The 21,361-nt window shown below is 55.1% G+C and overlaps 1 protein-coding gene across 2 annotated transcripts in view; it reads right to left on the bottom strand.

Annotated features, from left to right (window-relative positions):
* The window catches only part of RPS6KA2 (ribosomal protein S6 kinase A2), a 155,509-nt gene that overhangs the window by 15,188 nt on the left and 118,960 nt on the right, over positions 1 to 21,361 (bottom strand). Inside the window, exons 11-14 of one of the 2 annotated variants that reach the window (XM_044917246.1) lie at positions 20,885 to 20,949; positions 10,783 to 10,885; positions 8,788 to 8,918; positions 7,645 to 7,770 (exon numbers count right to left, since the gene is read on the bottom strand). In XM_044917246.1, coding sequence (XP_044773181.1) covers positions 7,645 to 7,770; positions 8,788 to 8,918; positions 10,783 to 10,885; positions 20,885 to 20,949 — 425 coding nt within the window. The remainder of the gene's footprint in view (positions 1 to 7,644; positions 7,771 to 8,787; positions 8,919 to 10,782; positions 10,886 to 20,884; positions 20,950 to 21,361) is intronic. The other variant, XM_044917247.1, reaches the window with a different exon arrangement.

Genomic DNA, 21,361 nt, shown 5'->3' with positions numbered 1-21,361 from the left:
CGTGAGACTTGATCTCTTTCGTTTAGATGAGCGGAGTGCTTGGCAGCATCTGACCCACTGTTAGAACGCTGCCCCTGGATGCCCCTCGTCCCTCCCCTTCGCTGTCAGGATAGATCACCCCAGTGCCCACGCTCCGCTCTCCGTCTCAGCTTTAAAGCCCGCAGCCGAGCTCCGATGACCCTGGCACCCCAGGACTGCAAGCCCAGTGGCAAGCACTGTTAAACAAGCACAAAGTGAAGCTCCCTTTCTTGACACGTTTTTCTCCTCTTGCTACATTTTACTCCACTAAAGTTCTAGCGTGGACGCCAGGATTGCTTCTATTATTGAAGGAAGCTAGCAGATAATGCAGCGTTCAGAGGGAGGGGCTCTCTGAAGCCTTCTCCAGAAGCGTGGGGGTTCATAAAGCACTGCCTGGACTGCGAGCTGGCCAGTGGGGTTCAAGACCCCTTCTGCTCCAACGGCGCACGGGCTCATTCAGTCTCTTGGGACTGTGACCTTGTCTTTGGAATTTGAGAAGGTTAAAATGCATTAGTGGATTTTTTAAAAAATTAGTGGTAGATCCATTTTTTTTGAATAAAATTTCATGATCAAAACGATGTATTCTCAGCATAAATCTGTTTTATCACCCTCACCGTGGAGCTGGAAGCAGGAAGCCTCTTCTCTCCTGCCGGTGGCAGTTACAGGACCGGATGGGGCAACTGCACAGAAGGTGCACCTGACAGGAGCTGGGGGCTCTTCCTTCTTCCTGTGGGGTCTCCCTGTGGCGGGGCTGACCCGAAGCCAGAGGACAAGGCTGGGCACTGGGGGTGGGGAGGCGGGGAGGCGGGTGTGCAGGGGAGAGGGGGCACCCAGCCCGGGAGGGCAGTCCTAGAACTGGGGAGGTACAGCTTCCACAGGCACCCTGCTGGCTTCCCACCAGCCCCCTGAGCTGGGCAGGGCTGACCTGGGGTCACACAGCTGCACGTTCTGTTCAGACTCAGGGTTTGTTTGGTCCTGTTGTCAGCAAGTGCTGGCTGCTTTTATCCACAAATCTTTTTCTGGAATTATTATTATTATTTTTTAAGGTGAGGAAGAAGAGTCTTAACAGAGACGCTGCGCCATGAGGCAGGCTTACTGGTCCCTGAGCCCAGGCTGCAGTCTGAGCAGGGGGGATGGCAGGGCCCAGAGAGAGGTTCTGAGCATTTGTCTAGAAACGTCAAGGAATGAATTTCTTCTCTGTGGGATCGGTTTCCTGGGATTGCCATTGTTAGACTTGCTTCTAGTTCAAGAAAGCACTGGTGGATCAAGTTCCTTATTTTGAGAATAATACTGAGTTATAGTCTCCGGGAAGGAATTCTCAGTCATCGTGTTGATGAGCAAGGCCTGCTCTCCTCCATGCTGGTGCTCAGGTAATCTCGCGGAACCACAAAGAAGGGGTGGGGAGGAACGGTCTCTGTGGTTCTCATCTCCCAGCGGCCGCAGAGAGTGGGCAGGACGCTTCCCCGGGGTCAGTCCCCCACCACAGCCAGTAAACGAGCCTTCCACCGTGTTGCTCTTCAACAAGCTGTACGTTTACGGGGCTAAGTCAGCACCCCCGGGGACGCAATGGATGGCAGACAAGGACTCTCTCTGCTGGTGAAGCATATGGGGATGGAAGTATCAGGAACACTTCTCTTTTCTTCCTTTTAGTCAATCAGTCAATCAATCAATTAATGTAAGCTCTACGCCCAACGTGGGGCTTGAACTCACCACCCTGAGATCAATGCTGCTCACGTGCATTTTTATTCCTGGCTGCTGGAGACGGGAAGGGGCAGGAAGAGGCGTCAAGATACGAGGCCTCACCGTCCTCAGCATGCTTTTCCTCTTCCGTCTCTGCACCCCTCCACCTTCCTCTTCCCCGGCTCTCCCCGGGTGCTCCCCTCCTGGGACACGGAGTCCCGTGGGGAAATGGGCTTTGCGGTGATCCAGAGGAGGGGCTCAGGGGCTTGCTGCATGTCCCCGGAGGCAGGGTATTTCCACGAGCTTGCTCCCAGGATCAATGCCATATGTGAACAAGGGTAGTCAAGCATGCGATCCTTCATAAGATTTCATAGACAACTTCTCTTGTACAATTAATTTAAACAAATGACACAGCGAGAGGACTGAGTTTTCCTGCTGGAAAAAATTAAAATTTCCATGCCGATCAGTTGTCCTTCTAAAAATAAGCTCTATTCATGTCAAACATTGGTCTCAATCCTGCTGTGTTTTTGGATTTCAACTTACATACACATGAGAACATGAGCACAGGAGCGTTAATGCTCTGTAACTGTCTGTCGTGAACACAAAACAGGCTCCGTGTCAGGACAGCCTACCCATCTCCTGGCAGATGTGCGTCGGCCCCACCTCCTCCCTAGAATCAAGGACCGGGAGACATAGACTCGCATAACTTTAAGGATCTTGCTTCACTTTCACCTGAGTCTTCTGCTAAAACAAACTATAGTACTTCTAATAATAGAACAAAACTACGCTACTGAAGAGAAGTCGTGATTGTTAGGTGGAGTCAACCCCAACCCAAAGGCAGGGGGTCGAGAGCTGGGAGCGGAATAGCAGGGGACACACAAGAAAAGGAGCCCAGATCCAGTGTCTTGGGCACCTCCACTTTCTCCAGTAACACTTCACTGTAACATTTAGGGAGCCTAGATTGTCATCAAAACCACACATTTTCCTTGCAGATCCCATGACTTGGGCTTTAAATTTACTACTGCCCAGCCGCATCCACTCTGCACGGCTGTCTCAGTCTTTCATGATCTGTAGGTTGCAGAATGCATGGGAGTGAGCTGGAGTGAAGCCTTAGGGCTCCACCCCTTGGAAGTGGGAGGCAGCGTCCCGGGGAGGTCAAGGGCATGCACACTTGGACGTTCGGTGATTCTCCCACTTACAGGCTGGGTGTCCTTGTGTGTGTTGTTGGCCTGTCAGTCTCTGTGCCCTCGAGGGGATGGTGAAAGTAATTACATCATGGTGTCATGAAGATCAACGGACCTAACATGCAGAGCATTTTGAGTGGGGCGAGTTTGGCACCTAGTGAGGGCTGTTTGCTGTTATCATCATCGTCATTGTTATAACAGGATGATAGAATTTACTTCAGGTGTTGCATCATTTGCTTCTTAGAAATTACTGATGTTTGTGTTTCGAAACCAAGGATCAAGGTGGCAAAAGCAGTACCTTGGGTGTGCATGTGAGTTCTGCGCCCTGCGATCAGTACACACCTGAGTCATCCGCAGACACTGTCCAGAACTCTCTCAAGGCGCACCTACGTAGGCTTCTGAGAGGTTGAGACATTTATTGACACAAGGCAGCTTTTCCATAGTGAATGAGCTCTGATATGTTCCTATGCACTTGCCCATCAGCACAATGCCAGGAGTCCTTTTTATACAAACTGGCTTCCTGGGCTGTCCACAATGAGTGCCTGATCGTGGTGAGCCACAAAGACTCTAAAACAAAATAGAGACCAACAACCCTCTTAACGCAATTCATGTAAAGTGAGTATGGCACCTTTGACGGAGAGAATACTAATGATTTTTTCTATTCAAATAAACCTTTCCCCTTCAAGCGCTGCTCAATCCTACTTCCCTTCTGCACGTCGTAAATGATTCCGTGTTAACCTTATTTTAAACGGAAGATGCACTCAGGCCTGGCCATCTGTGCGGTTCTATGTCACGTTATTTCAAAGTCCTGCACAATTTCATCTCCTCTCCTTGCCTTCCGGGGCTGGCTATGAAAGCAAAGGTGAACCTGAGTTGTGCATTGGAGTGTTGAGCGGTTTTGTCCCTCGGAAGCAGCTCCGCGTGCTAAGAAAGTAGGGCACATCTGTTCAACTGTCACGTGCCTGACAGAGGGGAGAGAAGAGAGGACGTCACGATTTTCCCATCCACTCTCTCAGCATTAGGTGGGCACACTGGTGGGACATCCTACGCTGAGTCAGCCCAAGGTGGTGCCTGCCAGAAGGATGGGGGGCAGCACCTGCCTCATTGCCTGAGGCCAGGCTCTCCCGGGCGAAGATGCTGGGCAATCCAGCCTTGTTTGCCTTGGCTGGGAGGGAAGCATCAAGCCTATGGATTCAGACTCTGCACCAACACTTACTGAGTCCCTGCTGTGTGTGCGTACTGCGCTAAAGACTTTGTCACGTGGTAGCTAGACATGGCCTCACTAATTTTAAGAGCTGCACAGAAAAACGCAGCTGAGAATAAATGCAAAACCAACAATCTTGTTGACTGGGAATATACTTGGGTGGAGAGGTTTACATGTGGCCTTAAATGTCGTTAATGTGATGACAGAGTAATTATAGCGGCAAAATTAGGGGCCCATAAGACAGAGAAATAAGCTTAAAGCAAAACACAGTGATATTTCCAAGACGTGAGATCTAATATGTCCCACATGTGCTCTGAGGCTGTGGGCCTGGTCTGCGCGGGGCTGCGGGAGGCCCCCGCCCTTCTCTGGGAAGGCCGTGCCCCAGCAGTCCGGGCTCCGTCCGCCAGAGGGCCTGCCCTGCCCCTGAGTAGAGGAGGCACTGGGCCCCGTCAGAGCAGCGTCCTCCTGCTAAGCATAAGCAGAGCTTAACACGGAAGGCACACACCACCCTCACCTCCCAGATGTCAGTCCGCTGGAATTTCTGCATGAGCTATCCGCCCCCCAGCCCCACCCCTAAAGGATGCTTTAGACTGAGGTTCTCAACCTCAGCACTGCCGACGTTATGGGCTGGGTAGTCCTGTGTCCAGGACCGCGGGAGGAGCCGGCCCGTGCAGGACGCTCTGCAGCATCCCTGGCCTGCGTACACGAGGCCCACCCCAGCTGTGAAAAACAGGGTGTCTCAGACATCGCCAGTGCCCCCGGGGGAGGCAGAACCAGCCCGCCACCCCCCCATTATGACTGCCCCAGGCGGAAGCCGCATCCTGTTGTTTATCAAAGTCGCTGCTTACATTTTTCTGCTCATTACTCAGTGGGGAGGTTTCTGAATCACCCATGCAGTGGGGTGAGGAGGCCCCAACTGGCTGTGACTGGACCGTTTCTCAACACGAAACAGACCGCCTTTTCCGTGCACACGAGAATTTGGACGGCTGGGCCGGCCAGCTCCTGGCGTGCTAGCCGGGATGCGGGGGCTCAGTTCAGCGGCGGGGGCTCAATAGGGCGTCTGCTGGCCTGAGGTCCGGCTCACACGCCAAGTCATTAACTGCCACGCTCTCAGGGCTCGGCTGTTGAAAGACGTTCTTAGTTTTTCTAGTTCTTCCACCCCTAAGTGGGGAAACTGCTACTCATCCACCAGTCAGCTGACACCGACAGAGGCCAAAGAATATTTCCCTTATGTTCTACCTGGGAAATGCTGAAGACGAGACAGAGGAGTGATCGGTAGGATGTTACAACATTTTGGTAACACAGGGGCCCATCCTGAATATGGAGCTCTTTGCCTTGAAACTCCGGCCAGTTCTTTTGCCTTTGAAGGAAATCCGAACCAGGACCCAGGACCTGACTACTGTCCCTGCAACAAGCAGCTTACACGGGCTGGCCCAGCTCTGGGTCCCGGGGGCTGTGCAGCGAAGGGCCACAGCTGCCCCCTGCCCCCCGCGCTGGGTGAATTTACACACCCTCCAGACAATGAATTAGGACCCACTGTGGTCTCAGTGAGGATGGGGCAAATCCTGCAAGGTCCACCAGCTCACTTTGTCCAGGGAACTTCAAGGCTTGGAAAAAAAGAACAGGAAGACCCTGTTTCTTTCTGCTGCACCGAGCTGCGGCCATGAGTCTGGCTCCTGGGCCCTGGGCTGAGATGCCCCAGAAGCCCCCAGTGCAGCGTGGCCCCAGCGGGAGGTGCAGGGACCGAGGTAAAGCCATGGAACAAAGCTGGATTCAGATCGTGTTTTTATAAGAGGGCTGGCCATGGGGACAGCACCGGGAAACACACGACTGCCTCTGTCAGTGGGAGATTTATTTTTGGAGGCACAAAACGCAGCTGACCGGCCTCACAGAGGCAGGCTGTTTTCGAGAAGGGCATCGTGGTCACTGAGCCAGCCGAACAATAGACGCGTTTCTTCGTGCTCACTGGAAGCAGCGATTGTTTCTAGGATTGCTGCTGGACACCCAATACACAGCTGAAGGAATTCTGTGAGAAAGGACACAGGCAGAAAAAATTCTCCGAAGCCCACGCACGCGTGCCCTGCGCTCTGAGGCCCGCGTGCAATCCTCTCGTCCAGGGGGCAGAGTGCAGGTGCACACCCTGCGTCGGGCGCACCTGCCCACCGGCGCAGCATCCACATGGCACATGGGGCATCCTCTTAACGCTCCCAGGGAGGAGGAAACACGAAAGTCCTCATCAACCCAAGTCTTAGAAACGCATGGAGCCCCACACGCCCCTTCTGCAGCGGTCACTGCCAGCGACACCACCTGTGTTCCGGGGCCCGGGCCACATCTGCTGTCGGACCCCGGGGCCAGACAGCGGCGCTTGTGTCCCTGGACCCACCGCTCCGGGAAGCGTACCACACCCCTTCCTTCGGCTCCGGGTACGGTGCTGCAGACTCCGGGCAGGCCGCGCGCCGAGAGTCTGTGCAACTCTGTATTTCAAACATTCTTTCTTGCTTGAGGACTTCAGGATACATTTGTCAACGAGCCATCAATATGCAACCCAAACTGGACCACAGGGCCTAGTTTTTTTGGGCTGGTGTCTTCTTTTGACAGAGTTGAACATTTTCTTAGTGCAAACAGCATGGGGCATGGGTGACCCACGAAGGAACGGGGTCATCCCCCACAGGCATCTCTTCGAATAATTTCTTCCCAGCTTAGGAAAATCACGATGGAAGGAAGCGCTCCTTTTACGCTGCTGCTGGACAGTTCCACACTTCCCCGGATGTTCGGTGATGGGCAGGTGCGGTGCCAGGAGGCATAGACATGTCTGGGTCTGGCCGCGCTGACGCCCGGCTTCTCCAGAGTCCCGAGGTCAGTTCGGCGGGGAAGTGGTGGAGTTAGAGCATCTCTGGCTGTCTTGTGGAGAGAATGCACAGTTTATGCTTTTTACATACATCAGGTTATGCTTTTGGCCCGCAGCTTCAGATTTAGTCCACATTTCACCAACAAGAAAATTCAAGAAACTGGTGTTTGGGATTTCCAGATCAAATATCAAACCTAGCAACAATTACAGAAGCTAAAGGTATTATGTAGAGATTGGATTCTAGATAATTCTAGATAATTCTTACTGTTGACTTTTCTTGATGGTTTCGAGTAAAACTACCAGCGCTCTGATTAAGTTTACACAGGTATTACCAGTTTATGCCTCTATTCATTTCTTTGATTTAATTCTCGGTGACGGTAGCTTCTTCCTCTCCCCACCCCCCCGGCCCGCTCAAACAACACTGTGCCTGTCCCCCAGCTGTATTTTCCAGAACACTGAGCTCCCAAACTTTTATTTCAGGGCATACTGTACATAAAGCTACTAAAGGTGGTCAGTACTTATGTGTTGGATAAAACTCAAAATATTCATGATCTGCAAAATAATTGTTGAACGGGTGACCTGGTGTCAAAGCAAACTGAACTCCGTCGTATTAGAGCTTGTGGGACGGCGCACGGGGAGGAGGCGGGCCGGCTCAGCCAGGCCCGCCGGGTCAGGGCACGAGGAGCCCGCACGCACGTGCGTGGTCTTACCTTCACGGCATACTCTGCCTCAGTAGCTTTATGCACACATCGCTTGCACACAGAGTAGGAGCCCACCCCGATGTCCTCCTTGATCTCATAGCCATCGGTGAAGTGTATGTTATTCCCGTGTAACTGCTGTGGACAGAGACCGGGGCAGAGACAGCTGTCAGAGATCACTCGGACAAAGGCACCACAGGCACACAGGACGTGGGCAGCAAGGGAGGTCCCGGACGGTGCCCTTGAGGTCGCCGAGGTCAGGAGATGATGGATCATGAAGGTCATGCTGCTGGTCGGCAATGATTCCAGATCTAAATCCTAACTTTGGGGGGATGAGCTTAATTTTTAGACCATGCTACACAGAGTCTGAGCATCTGGAGGGGGGAGAGCAGAAGGCCCCGCAGATAGGGGGTGTGTGGTTCAGATGCTTGAGGCCAGAGCGGTGTCTGGTGTCCGCATCTAACTGGAACTCACACCCCATGATGTCCCAGCCACAGCCCCATCTGCCCGTATGCACGAGCCTCCACCCTATGCACTGAGAGCACAGATAGAAAGCCCCCAATCATATACCGTAGAGTATACAGTGTACACCGTCACACCAAGTGTCCCCGTTAGACACACTGTGGGTTCCCAAAAGGCCCAGGAGAAAGAAATACGGAAATCTAATGCCACCTCATTTCCCCTGACTTTGTCCTTAGAATGTAATCACAATTCCTTCTTAGAATTCTCTGCATCTGGTTACACTCATCAGGTGGACAACTCCTAAAAATGTCATCTGAATTGATTTCCCAAACAATATATTTCACAACAGAAAAATGGCACCTACAAACCAAACTATTCTCTTGGGCTACCGACTCGATCCACCCAGTGAGGACGCCCCTGTCTGACCCCTGTGGGGGCTCCAGCCACAGACACACCCCGGGGACATTCTGGGCAGAACTCTTCCCTTCGTGAGGATGAATGTGGAGCAGGGGTGAGAGGCACGGCTCAGATCACCATGAGACTCAGTAACACCCAGGAGGCTGGGAACAGAGTTGGTGCCCCCCGCATCAGCACCCCAGGACCCAGGCTGCTCTCAGTCCACGTGTGTCAAGGGTGCTCGCGCCTCCCTGGGCACACCTGCCGGGGGCGAGCAGCCTGGCGGTACGGGATTACCTGCACGATGGGGTGAACCGTGGCTTTGTGCAGATCTTGCTGCAAGGGCTCCTGGACCAGACTTGAGGCCACAAAACTGAATCCTCTGAACAAATGATGCGCATTGGCACTGGGGGGGACGCCAGGTGAGTCTGCAGGTAACAACGAGACGATTAACTCAACCTTCCAGGAGGGGCTTCCTCGTTTGAATTCTCCAATCACTTTTGCTTAATTTATGACACCATACAGTTTGCTTTTGTGCTGGGTAGTAACTGAAGTGCTAAGGACACAGAAAAATCATTCTCTCTACATTTATATATTAACAAAGGTAGAATTTTCTAAGCACACGAGCTCAGTGCATGGTTCTGTTAAAGGGCAGTTATAGCAAGGGGATTCTGAAACAGTGGATAATCCATATCCTATATGTGAGATTTCTGGATGCAGAGTGGGAATGCCTTGCGGTGTGTTATGGTCTTTTTTTTTTTTAACTCAAGCCAACACTAAAGCTGGTTTCTATCCCCTGGACGCGCACAAATCAGCTGCCCACTGGAGCGCGCTGACTGGTGAGAGGTGCCCGTCCAAGATTTAAAAACCCCTCAAACATACTAGTCAGAAACTAGTCATGGGATCATCAAAGTTTTAAATTTTCTTTTATCCAACTCATGTGTCTGCTTTTTAAGTACTGTGCCGAAAATCAGCATCTCCCAGATGATTCTCAAGCATGTTAAATTCTATTTATGCCACCTATCTTTTCAGATTCTAAAAACTACCCAGCGGAGACTTCTGGGTTTTAATTAAGCTTCTCTAGTCTAGCACGGTGGAGATTTTTTTCCCAGCACCCACAGCCTAACTCAAAGGGAACAAAGTAGATTCTCTCTTCCAAGTTTCTTCACATAGTGCTTTGTATTTGACCACCTATTTGTTTCACGATTATCCTTAAAAATCATAGGAAATTTCAGATTCAAAAGTAGTAAGAACCCCCATAGACAGGAGATTTCTTCCCCCCCCTTTTTTTTTCACATAACACCATTATATAACATACTCTACTGTATGGACTGGACTGACCGTGGTCCCCCAAAATTTGTAGTTTAAAGCTCTAGCTCTCCATGTGACTGTCTTTGGAGATGGGGTCTTTCGGGAAGTCGTGAAGGTTAAATGAGGTCATGAGACCTGATCCAGTGGTGTTGGTGTCCATATAAGAAGAGGGTGAGACAGCAGGGATCTCGCTCTTCCTCCTCGACCACAGAATAAGACCGTGGGAAGCCGTGTGCCAGCCAGGAAGAGAGCCCTCACCAGGAACTGAAATAATATCTGTTGATTGAGGTGCCCAGGCTGGTCGTTTGTCATGGCAGCCTGAGCAGACCAAGACAATTCCCATACCGCCAAAAAATTAATATTAACTCATCAGTGTCACAAAATGGTAACTTTTAGAGGGAGCTGGCCAGTCCCGAGTCTGATAGACCTTGAGAGTGACTGTCGATCTTCATGAAAGTACGTGTCGTCGGCTGTGCTGACTTCCAGTAGCTGAGAGAGCATTTCCAACAGGTGTTTGCCATTTGCACGAATAAGCTCTATAGTTCACACTGACCCAGACATCGCCCACAGCCCACCTCTTCCCCCAGACCCTCTAACTACGGGAGAGACTTCCCCCAGACCCTCTAACTACGGGAGAGACTTCCATTGTCTTGAGGCTCCCTGCTTGTGCGTGCCTGAAAGAAGTGGTCCCCGGATCGCAGCTCAGAGCACGAGGCAGCAGGAGAGGGGGATCCACAGAACCCCTGCATGATTCCAAACCAGATGTTACCGGAGGAGGACTGAGAATTGGTTCTCTCGCTTAAACCTTAAAGGCGGAGCAGAGAGAACGAGAAAGTCAAACAGAACCGACCGGTACCCTCCACGGAGGCATTCTCGGACCTGAGACCCCCTGGCTATGTCGCCCTCCCTAACGGGCGGGGAGGAGGAGGACCTGCAGTGGGACAGACTCTGGGTTCGCTTGCACTCACGGCCGGTGCACACCTGTGGGTGTCCGTGCTGTGAACTCGGGGTCAAAGTGGAAGGTGTCCTCGGGCCTGCCCACCGCTGGTTTGAAGGGCGGCTTGATCTCCTTCCTGTACAGCTTCTGCGGGGAGAGCAAGACAGGACGCTGAGGAGGGGCCACAGAGCACCCGGGAGGACGATGCGGAGCAGCAGGGCTGGCTGCGGGGGAGGGGAGACAGGCTCCGCACACACCCCCTGGTCTGCACCTGCGCCCGGCACCCCGTATACTCTGAGGTATGTATGAATGCACCGAAAACAGTGTCTCTTATGTGTTGAGATTATAGAAGATATTTGATATAAAAGCCATAATTGAAGGTATGAGGGTCTGGACACATGCTAAGTATTCTTCATTGAGGGCAATGTGAGGTTTTAAACCCTTTTTGGGGGCAGAATTTTTTTTTTTTATTTTTTTTCAGGTAAAATCTGACAGGACAGCCGTGTCTTACCAGCCCTCCCCTCCCCCCCGGGGAACGGCAGGGAAGAGCCCCTGCTGCTTGGCGCCCTCCTCCCCGCCCTGGCCACCGTGGGGGGCCCGCGCCTGGGGGACACCGGGAAAGCCCCCAGCTAGAACGAACCAGGTCCTTCCTCACACACCCCCCAGAGCCTGTGACCGGGGGCTGAAGCACTCCCCTTGGGCACCTACTCTGGTACCCCCAGATGTGGGGGTCCAGAGCCCTCTGCTCAAGTGGGCGGAGTCATGCTTTTGTGTTCCTTTACACGCGTTTGTGCACGTGGATGAGCCCGTGAGAACAGCCGAGTCCAGGGGGAGAATCAGCACTTCTCCAGAACGGCCACATCTGGTGGCCCTGAACTTAGGTCATGGGCCTGACCTTTGATGCACAGAAACTCCACGTCCCTCACGGCTTCCCTCTGACGCTGGCCTTCTTGAAAATGCCTTCCAACCTGTTGATGTTGCTTTCAATGCTCTTAGGCAAGGCAACAGTGTATTGTTTTGGGGAGAGTCAACTTCAGGAACAAGACAGTTTGGAAGCAGGCCTGGGAACCAGCTGGGTAAAGCCGCAGATGGGGAAGAAGGGGGTGTGGGCAGGAGGGGGAAGCTGGGGCCAGTGGGGGAGGTGATGGAGAGGCGCGGGGGCCTCCGGGTGCCACTTCTGGCCGAAGCTGTGGGGCAGCCACGGGGTGGACTTCAGAACGTCACAGTCCTGGGTTGGTTGGCGTGCCCTGGGCACGGAAGTCGCAGCGCTGGCGAGCATGCCGAGAGCCTTGCATGGGCATGGGCAGCAGGGCTAGGACACCAGGAGGGGGGTCTGGCAACCATTTAGCACGAGTTTTCCCAGTTCTGCCTGATCAGAGGGGACCCTTAGGCCCCTTCTTGGTGCTTCTGCTCAGTGGGTCTAGAGCCAGGGACCCTGATGGCTCAGAAAACGGACTCAGTGACACCTGTCCAATCTGCTCTAAATCTCTCCATAACACCGCAAAGCAGATTTTATCACCCTGACTTTACAGACGAGGAAACCCAGGCTAAGACAGGTTGGGTGAGTTGTGCAAGGTCAGGAGTGAGCGAGGGCCGGCGGGGGAGGATCTGGGCATCCTGACGCTTCCTGTTAGAGCAGGGCTCGTGGTGAGGGAAGGTCCAGCAGCGGCAGGAGGGCACGATGCTCTGATCCCTGCTGGGAGCACACCCTTCTAGAAGCCAAGGCAGCCATGGAAAACTGGCAGGAGTGACAGACAGAACAACGGCTGTGTCCGGGCTGGTGACCGCCGGGCCCCCCTGGTTTAACGAGCCACAGGCGTGCACAGGACGGAGCTCGGGGTGAGCACCTGGGAGCCGCCAGAAGAAAACGTCTACCCTCAATTATCTGCTCATTTCTTGCCCAGGGTGAATCGATTTCATTAGGAATTGATTTACTCCATAAGCTCTTTCCAGAAATAGAAAGATGCTACTTTCCGCGGTGACACACTCTGGGGTAGGAATAAACTTCCCTGATGTATGCACTTGTCAGAGGAAATCGAATAAGGACAAGCGAGCTGTGCACCCTGATTAAGATACTAGTTGTTACCAAGACCGATGGCCGAGGCGCAGCCCTGCGGGGCTCAGACCCTTTCTGCTCGCACCAGTGATGCTCCAGTGGTATTTGAGCTGCATTATTAAATCAGTATCTGTCCTGCTCAAGGAAAACTCACATCCTCTCCCTGGGCAGGCATGTGTTCTCTTGCTACCTGGGGGGATGGGGTAGGGAGGGAGTGGTGGGGGAGGAGAGGGAGTGGGTAGGGCGGAGATCTCTACCACAGAGCCACGGCTCCTGCTTTATGAACGTTTATTTACATGCACACAGCGCTGGCTGTCACTTAATCCAAATGAGAGGCGAGGCGTTTGCACCTGGAGCTGAAGGTCATACATTTCCGCTCTCTTCTCACCCCAGCTCCACCAACACAGGACCCCTGGGAACAGGAGGCCAGGACCTGCCCCCAGCCTTACAGCTGCAGATAAAACATTCCCTAACCCCGGGCTTCTCAACCGAAGCGGTTTTGGTCCACGATGGAACACGGAGCAGCACCTGGAGGCGTGGGCGGTGACGACTGGGTGCGTGTGTGGACACGAGGTGGGTAGAGGCCGTGACGCCGCTCACCGTTCTGCCGTGCTCGGGACACCCCAGGAGCCTCACTTCCCGTCCGACCACCACCCATATAACTGTACACCAGCTTTGATAAGAAGCAGGGCGGGGAGGTCAAGGTGACTTCCCGAGCCCCCTTTCCCTCCCTGCAGAAACCTGCCCACGTCCGCTCCTTGTCCTGCCATCCCTCTACCCCTCCCTCCCCACGGAGGAGGATATCAAGGCTTTGAAAATCCAAGCAGCCCAAGAAAACACAGGCACCTCCTCTGACCAAGCTGACTCCCGGGGTCACGTGCTTTCCCCAGACTTCTCCCTTCCTCACCCCGAGAGAAGCACAGCGGTGCAGGCCGGGAGGCTGACCTCCTGGGGAGACATAGCTTCCCACTTTCCACGTCTTTACCCGTAAGGAGAAGGAACGCATCAGAATGGCATCTGCCGCCCAGCAGCCGTGCGGCTTCATCTGGGTGGAGCCTACTGCCCCCTTCAACTCAAGAACTTAGCGATAACTCGGGGAGCAAATGAGGATGTGGTACGTCCTGGCTTCCCCCGCCCCAGGACGCTCATGCTTGTTGGCCGGGTGCGGAGTCCCAATTCCCTCTTTCCCACTGCATTCCCAGCCCGGTGCATGCCCCCCGGACCGGTCACAGAACCCAGCCACCATACAGCACGCTTAGGGCGCATGAAAACCCCAGCTTCACTGGGCATTGTGCACGTGCACGCCTGCTTTTCCTTGTCCTTTCAAACCTCCTCTGGAAGCCTGTGCCTCAATAAGGAGATCCTAACTGACTGGAGGGAGAGCGTGGGAGAGCCCAACAAGGGCTTGCGGGCCGGCGAGTTCCCTCACAGGCCCCTCCGTCCTCAGAACACCGGTCCCTGGTCTCGATCTGCCTATGAGCACAGCCTGGGCAAGGGCGGCTCCGGAACACCACCCTCCCAGTCCCTGGGGATGCTGTGGTTTCATCCTGGTTCCCAGCAGGTAGCAAAGGGCTGCATACGGCACGCTGGTGCCCTCCACGCTCTGGATGGCTCCCTTATGCAGTCTTAAAGTTGGTCAGTTCCTTCCTGTTACTGGGTAAACTTTTGGAATGTGTTATTATTACACCTGCTTTCTTTCCCTGTGTCCAAACCTAGGAGTGGGTTTGAGGTTTTAGGGAAAAAGTAATCTTGCTTCCCATTTTATAATGTAAACTGCCGTACACAGGGTTAAATCAAGAACGACTGGCGGCAGCGTTTCTTGTAGGTTTTGAGCTTGATGAGATGCATTATAATTCTGACCTAGATTCCCCTCTCTGAGGCTCTAGAACAATCCATCCCACACTGATGGAAAGAGAATGGGGTCTCATGATCAAATTCACCAGGCAGCACTTTAAATCACCTCACTTGTCCCAGGATCTTAGGACGACACAAGTCGTGGCCACATGGGAACAGATTACACATCAGGCCAGGATGCGCTCGGAGGTTCTGAGCAGGTGCGCCAGGGCTATTTATACCTCAACGACCTTCCAACGACGAAGGGGAGAACCAGGGGGTACTCTGAGAATGGTGACTGGGTAATGCAATAGGAAGCTGCTTCTAGCTCGGGGTCACGGACCTAACATCTGCTTTCTGCAGGCAGCTTTGGCTCTAGGCATCTCAAAATTAACATCCTCCAATTAGGAAATGGCACAGCTATAGATTATTCCTGAAATAGCAACGCAGAAATAACGTGGAGTGATGCCAGGCTGGCAGGGGTAACAGGGAGAATTCAAATGTCCCCAGTGCACCCGGGGCATCTGATGGGTCGTGGTCCACGCAACAGGACTCGGTCTATACAGGTTACTGCCGCTGAAAGCCGTTCCAGCCAAAGTATCTGGATTTACAACACTGCAGAGCCGAGGAGCGGTTATTCACTGAACGGAGAGTCTTTTGGGCCCCTTGAAAGGAGAAGTTCTGCTGCTGTATTCAACGTGGGAATAAACTGAGAAATCTTTCCACTGGGCAGTGGGAGGAGCTCCCTCACCCGCTGACACAGACGCTGAGATCCTGGCCAGCAGCCAACCGCTCCTGGGAACCGAACCCCTAAAATCCACTCTGCACAGTCTTGTGGGCAAGACTTCCCTCTGCTGCTGCTGGTACACACGACAGGCAAGGGGGGGGCTCTGGCACATGCCGCCCGTTCACCCACGGACCCTGGGCTCTTTTATCACTGTCCTGTGCCTTGGTTTCCCCGGGCGTCCCTCCCACAGCACCGAGTAACCACTGAGGGTACCCTTGGAAGGGTTCAGAAATGTAAAAAGAACAACTCAAGCACAAGCTCCTAGCATTAATAAAAGTCGTCGCGATAATGGGCCCTGAACGGGTACAGTGAAGGTCCCAGCCTGGGTCAGCAGGTGTCGGTCCCAGGGCGAGGGGCACCAGGCTGGGCGGGAGGTCTTCCTCGGGGCGTGGGGGGTTCCCGTGGCCTGTGGTGATGAACTCTCGTGCAGCGACGGGGCAGAGTAAACGTGGCGTATGTGCGGGACTCCCCGTGACCCTCTCCCAAGGCCTCGGGGCTGTAACTGTAATTTTTCATTGGGCTCGTGAGACAGAGCAGCTTTCAGGAAGAACCGCTCCTCAGCGGACGTTTATTCGCTCGACTTTGCAGACAAGTTAATGGCAGAGCAGGACGGATGGGGCCAGTGACCCCACATGCGCTGTGATGGACTCATTCCGCTCCAGCAGGTCACCTGAAAATTTCTCCTGGCAGTTTTGGGTCACAGAGGGAAGCAGAAAGTGAAATAAATATCCTTCTGTTTTCCAGGGTGGATCCCGAGGCAGGCAGGCACTGGGTTCGCGCCCAGTCAGAAATCAAATGGGTCAGGGAAATGGCTTCGTGTGGTCGTTCTGAGCATCAGACGGCAGAGGGAATGCCTTCCGGTATTCATAGTTTTTGCAAATGCTACTGTGCTGTGGTTTTCTTATCTAAGCTGCTGAAACAGAATGGACGCATCCGGACAGGGGGTTGGTAACATTACGCACTGGATGCCGGTCAGTGCCTCGCATTTCATGTCTGCTTTCTCAAGCGTGGGCCTGCTGTTTGCTCGGTGTGTGAGTGGGGGCCAAGACTGACTGCAGCTCACGGGTGGGTAGGGAGGGTGGAGATGGGGGTCACTCGTCTGGTTCTAGGGAAGGCCTGCAGCAGCTGAGAGAAGGCTGTGGTCCCAAGGAGAGCTTTGCTAGGAGTATGTCGCCTCACCTATCAGCTCCTGCCTGTGTCGGGTCTCTGACGGGACACCCACGCCGCACACCTCTTCTGTGGCTGGACAAGACATTTTGTGCAGCCGTTGAGCAACCTGAGGACAGCTGTGTGTTCCGTTGCCATAGCATGGACAGCCAGCTTGCTCTCCTGGACACGGACAAGCGCCAAGTACTATTTATGAAATAAGTGAATTTGCACAAAAGTGGTGACTCCGAGCTCCTCTCCCTTAACCACTCCCTGGCTGTTTTCATTCAGGGCTTGGGATGGAATGAGGTCCTTCCATCCCTCTGTCCCTGCCTCGTCATCCTCGGGCAAATACAGAAGTGACAGTACATACGCTTGGTCCCCATGAATCTGAAGGGCCTCTCTCAGAAACAAAATGGAATTAAATGCTAAAAGCAATAAAAGAAACTTCCCAACCTCAATTTTAGTCTGATTACTTTGAAATAATACAGCACGCCACCTTCTTGGTGCAGACATCCAGTGACCGTGTTTGCCCTGGCAGGAACCTGGCCCTTAAATGCAGAGACGGGACGAGCCATGCACACTGGGGCTGGTCTCCCCGCTGGACTCTCACCGGGTGGCAGAAAGAAGCTGGGCTTCTGCTCAGAGCTCCTGCAGACCTGGGCTTTCCAAGACGCACGTTAGCCCAACCTGCATAGTGTTCAAGGTCATCATCGTGCTGTGAAAATTCCAAGCGTTTCACAAAGCTGTCTTGGCTTTTCCTCCACATGCCCACTTCTTCGGGGGGCGACCCTTCTTGGCTGAGAGAAGCATCTGTCTGCAGCAACTTGCAAGCAGATCCTTCGAGCCAAGCCACTGTGTTGAGTGGTACCCGGAGCCGTGAGGCCAGGCCTCCCCTTTCCTCCCAGCTGCAGCCCGAGGATCTCCCATGTCACAGGGTCCGTCCCCATCTCCGGCCCCAGCCATCCCGTTCTCCTGTTTTCTCATCTCTGCCGGCGGCAGGGGCTGTGGTACCCCGGAGAGAGAAGGAGAGAAGTGGGTTCCTGCCCTGAGAGCCTGTCCTGTTCACTCCCTCGCTCCCTCGCTCATTCACTGTTTGTCAGGGGCCTCCTCTGAGCCTGGCTGTCTCAGAGGCCCGGGGGACGTCTCTACCCAACATTGACAGTGACTCCTGACCTCTTGGGGCTTCCATTCCAGTAGCAGGGGACGGAGACTCCTAATCAGCACCATGAATAAGGGATGTGATGCAGGACACTGGACGGTGACGAGGAGCCGGGGATGGAACAAGGTCAGGGGAGTCAGGGCGCTGGGCGAGGAGCTGCGGTTTGGAAGGGTTGGGACAGACATTAGCGAGGAGCTGGCTTTTCAGAAAAGCCATAAGGAGGAGGACATAACTGAGTCACAGGGGCACTCGGGGACAGGAGGGCTGATGTGCTGGGCAGATAGGTGCGTGGAGAGGCGAGCGTGGGGGCGGGAGGGGCAGGTGAGGGGCTCGGCTCCGATGCCCCACCCCTCCCCTGAGCGGCTCTCTTCGCGGTGCTGCTGCTTTCTCTCTGTGACCTAGTGCGCAGCCTTCGATTCCTGCCTCACTCCCCCGACCAGGTTGTAAAGCCCGGGGCATCACGGCCACTGCTCTGTGTCCGTGTCCTGGAAGCGCCTGAAACGTGTTCAACAGCATGGCTGGACACATGGGACAGCGAGTGATAACAGAAGGGGGTGTGCGGCCCTACCCCGATGTCTGTGGGCGGGAGGGGATGACCCGCGGCAGAGTGCCCGTTGGGGCACCAGGCCCGTGCCCCCAGGGGTCAGCTTCTGAGGTTCCTGCCCGCAGCGCCGTGCTGGCCCTCCAGGGGAGGACGCAGCCGGCTGGCCTGAGGCCTCATCACCACAGGCACAGCCGAGCTTCCGTGCTGGATGGAACCAGAAAAAATCGACTGAGAAAGATCTCCAGGTGCCCATCTGTGAGTTGAGAATGACTGAGCTCCTTATAAGTCTACATTCCAGGAAGCTAAGGAAAAAGAGATTTCACGGGCAAGCACTTTGCTTCCACCGTCCACTTTCCTGAACGCAAGCTGATGTTGACCTGGTCCTTTAACCAGGCTTGTGCACCTGGCGGGAGGTCACCGGTGCACCTGGCGGAAGGTCACAGGGACACCTGGCGGGGAGGTCACAGGTGCACCTGGCGGAGAGGTCACAGGTGCACCTGGCGGAGAGGTCACAGGGACACCTGGCGGGGAGGTCACAGGTGCACCTGGTGGAGAGGTCATAGGTGCACCTGGCGGAGAGGTCACAGGGACACCTGGCGGGGAGGTCACAGGGGCACCTGGGGGGGAGGTCACAGGGGCACCTGGGGGGGAGGTCACAGGGGTGCCAGCATCTCACATGCTTCTCTGTAGTCTCAGTGTTGAAAAGAATCCTAACCCCGTAAAAGCTGCATAATCAGAACTACAGAAGCGGTTTTAAGGAAGCTGGTGCTCTCCCAGTGGGTCGACTTTCAGAAGAGGAGGAGAGAGGAGGAGTAAGGTCAGAAGCTCCAGGAACAGCTGGTTCCATCCAGCATTCGTGTCAGCACCTTGTCAGAGGTCATAACCCTGGGGGCCAGGGGCGGGCTGCCATGGTGCCCCCGCTGCTAGAACCCGGGGAGGTGACTGGACGAAGACAGGGAGCAAGGCAAACACCACTAACAGCCTCGGTCCTAGAGAGGACGTTAATGTAATATATACCTATCTTCTGTTAGAGTCTCTCGAGGTTAATTTGTCAGCTCAGGGAACGGAGCCCCCAAATGTGCCTGCTGTGTGCACCCTGGGAAAGGGCCGGAAGACACTGACATCTGAGCAGGGACGTCCTCCTGGCACACGAAGCCCAGCGCGGCCGCTTCCCACGCTGACGGGCGGGAGGCGGCTCCGAGCGGCGGGTCCGAATGAGATTTGGGAGCCCCTCAGCCAGCGTCCAGCTCCAAGCAGCAGCGTGGTGTCAGCCTGGAGAACGGGGCCCGAGCTCGACATGTGATGGGCCCTCCCCGCACCAGGTGATGTCTGGACCCCAGGCCTGCGTCCAGCAGAAGTCCTGTGAGGTCACTTCAGCCAGAGCCCCTCACCCCTGTTTCTTCCCAGCCTTTTTCCATCCACAACCCCCCTCCCCGCCATTAATCCCACTGCCCCAGCTGCTCAGAGTTGAGCCCCACCTCTCCGCTGACCGCAGACCCTGTCACCGTGGTCCCCGAACTCTTCGCCATGGAGGTCTTCCTTACGTCACTAACGAGTGTCACCAATAACTGCTCCTAACAGTCTGGATGTTTGTTTTCTTTAATGACTCTACGAGAGTGGCAGCTGGGTGGGCCTGAGCCCGAAACCAGAGGCTGGGAGAGCAGCACAGAGTACGAGACGCAGCCCTTCAACACAGAAGAGACCTGCACAGCCTGGGCTGGCAGTGTGGGGACCCTCAGGGGCCTGGAGACCCAGAGACCAGGTGGCCCAGCAGCCCAGCGACCCTGCGGCCTGGAGACCCACAGGGGCCCAGAGACCCAGAGACCCAGAGACCCAGAGGCCCAGCGACCCTGCGGCCTGGAGACCCACAGGGGCCCAGAGACCCAGAGACCCAGCGGCCCAGCGACCCTGCGGCCTGGAGACCCACAGGGGCCCAGAGACCCAGAGACCCAGAGACCCAGCGGCCCAGCGACCCTGCGGCCTGGAGACCCACAGGGGCCCAGAGACCCAGAGACCCAGAGACCCAGCGGCCCAGCGACCCTGCGGCCTGGAGACCCACAGGGGCCCAGAGACCCAGAGACCCAGCGGCCCAGCGACCCTGAGGCCTGGAGACCCACAGGGGCCCAGAGACCCAGAGACCCAGCGGCCCAGCGACCCTGCGGCCTGGAGACCCACAGGGGCCCAGAGACCCAGAGACCCAGCGGCCCAGCGACCCTGAGGCCTGGAGACCCACAGGGGCCCAGAGACCCAGAGACCCAGCGGCCCAGCGACCCTGCAGCCTGGAGACCCACAGGGGCCTGGAGACCTGAGGGGCTTCTGCAGCCTCTTGCTGAGCAGAAGGAGATCCCTGCTCTGTCCTCAGCGGTGGGAGTGGCTGCAGGGTCATCGGAACCTGCCTCTAAAGGGCCAAGTGTTAAAGGGCTCTCAGGCTTGGTGCTGCAGGAAGGTGGTCCCTGGTCTGTGCCTGTAAAATGGCAGCCTGTCCAGAAGGCTCCTGAGAGAGGGCACCCCTCCAGGGGACAGGGCCACATTCCCCTCTGGTCTGTACCAAGCTGGTGAGCCCTCCACCTCACCTCCCTGTCACCCATGTGCTGTGGGCCCCATGCTGTGCGACTTACATTCCAGTCTATGGTCACAAAGAAAGGATGCCGCTTGATCTCCTCCACTCCGTCGATGCCAGCACCTGTCCCGGGGGCAAAACACACACAAGCATCAGGACAAACCCCTAGTTTCATTACCTCTGAGAGTTTCTGGCATAGCAGTGCGAGGGGCTGGGGGATGCCTGAGCAGCTCCAGATGCCTTCTTCCTGCGGGAAGGGGCCCCTGCTCACCTGCCTCACAGCCCACAGAAGCCACATTCAGCCCTGCAGGCCTGTGACAGGGCCAGAGGCAGGGGTGGGGTAGGCTGGAAGCTTCCTGCTGCAGGTGTGGGGGGGGGGTGCCTGGAAACCTAGAGGGGGAAGCTGGAGGCCCATCACAGCCCGGCTGCATGTGCCCATGTATCCATCCTTCCATTCATCTATCCATCCATCCATCCATCCACCCATCCCCCCATCCACCTATCCATCCATCCATCCTCCATCCATCCATCTATC

This window comes from Neomonachus schauinslandi, chromosome 8, assembly GCF_002201575.2.
Source record: "Neomonachus schauinslandi chromosome 8, ASM220157v2, whole genome shotgun sequence".
Lineage (NCBI taxonomy): Eukaryota > Metazoa > Chordata > Mammalia > Carnivora > Phocidae > Neomonachus > Neomonachus schauinslandi.
This window is presented reverse-complemented; position numbering and strand designations above follow the sequence as displayed.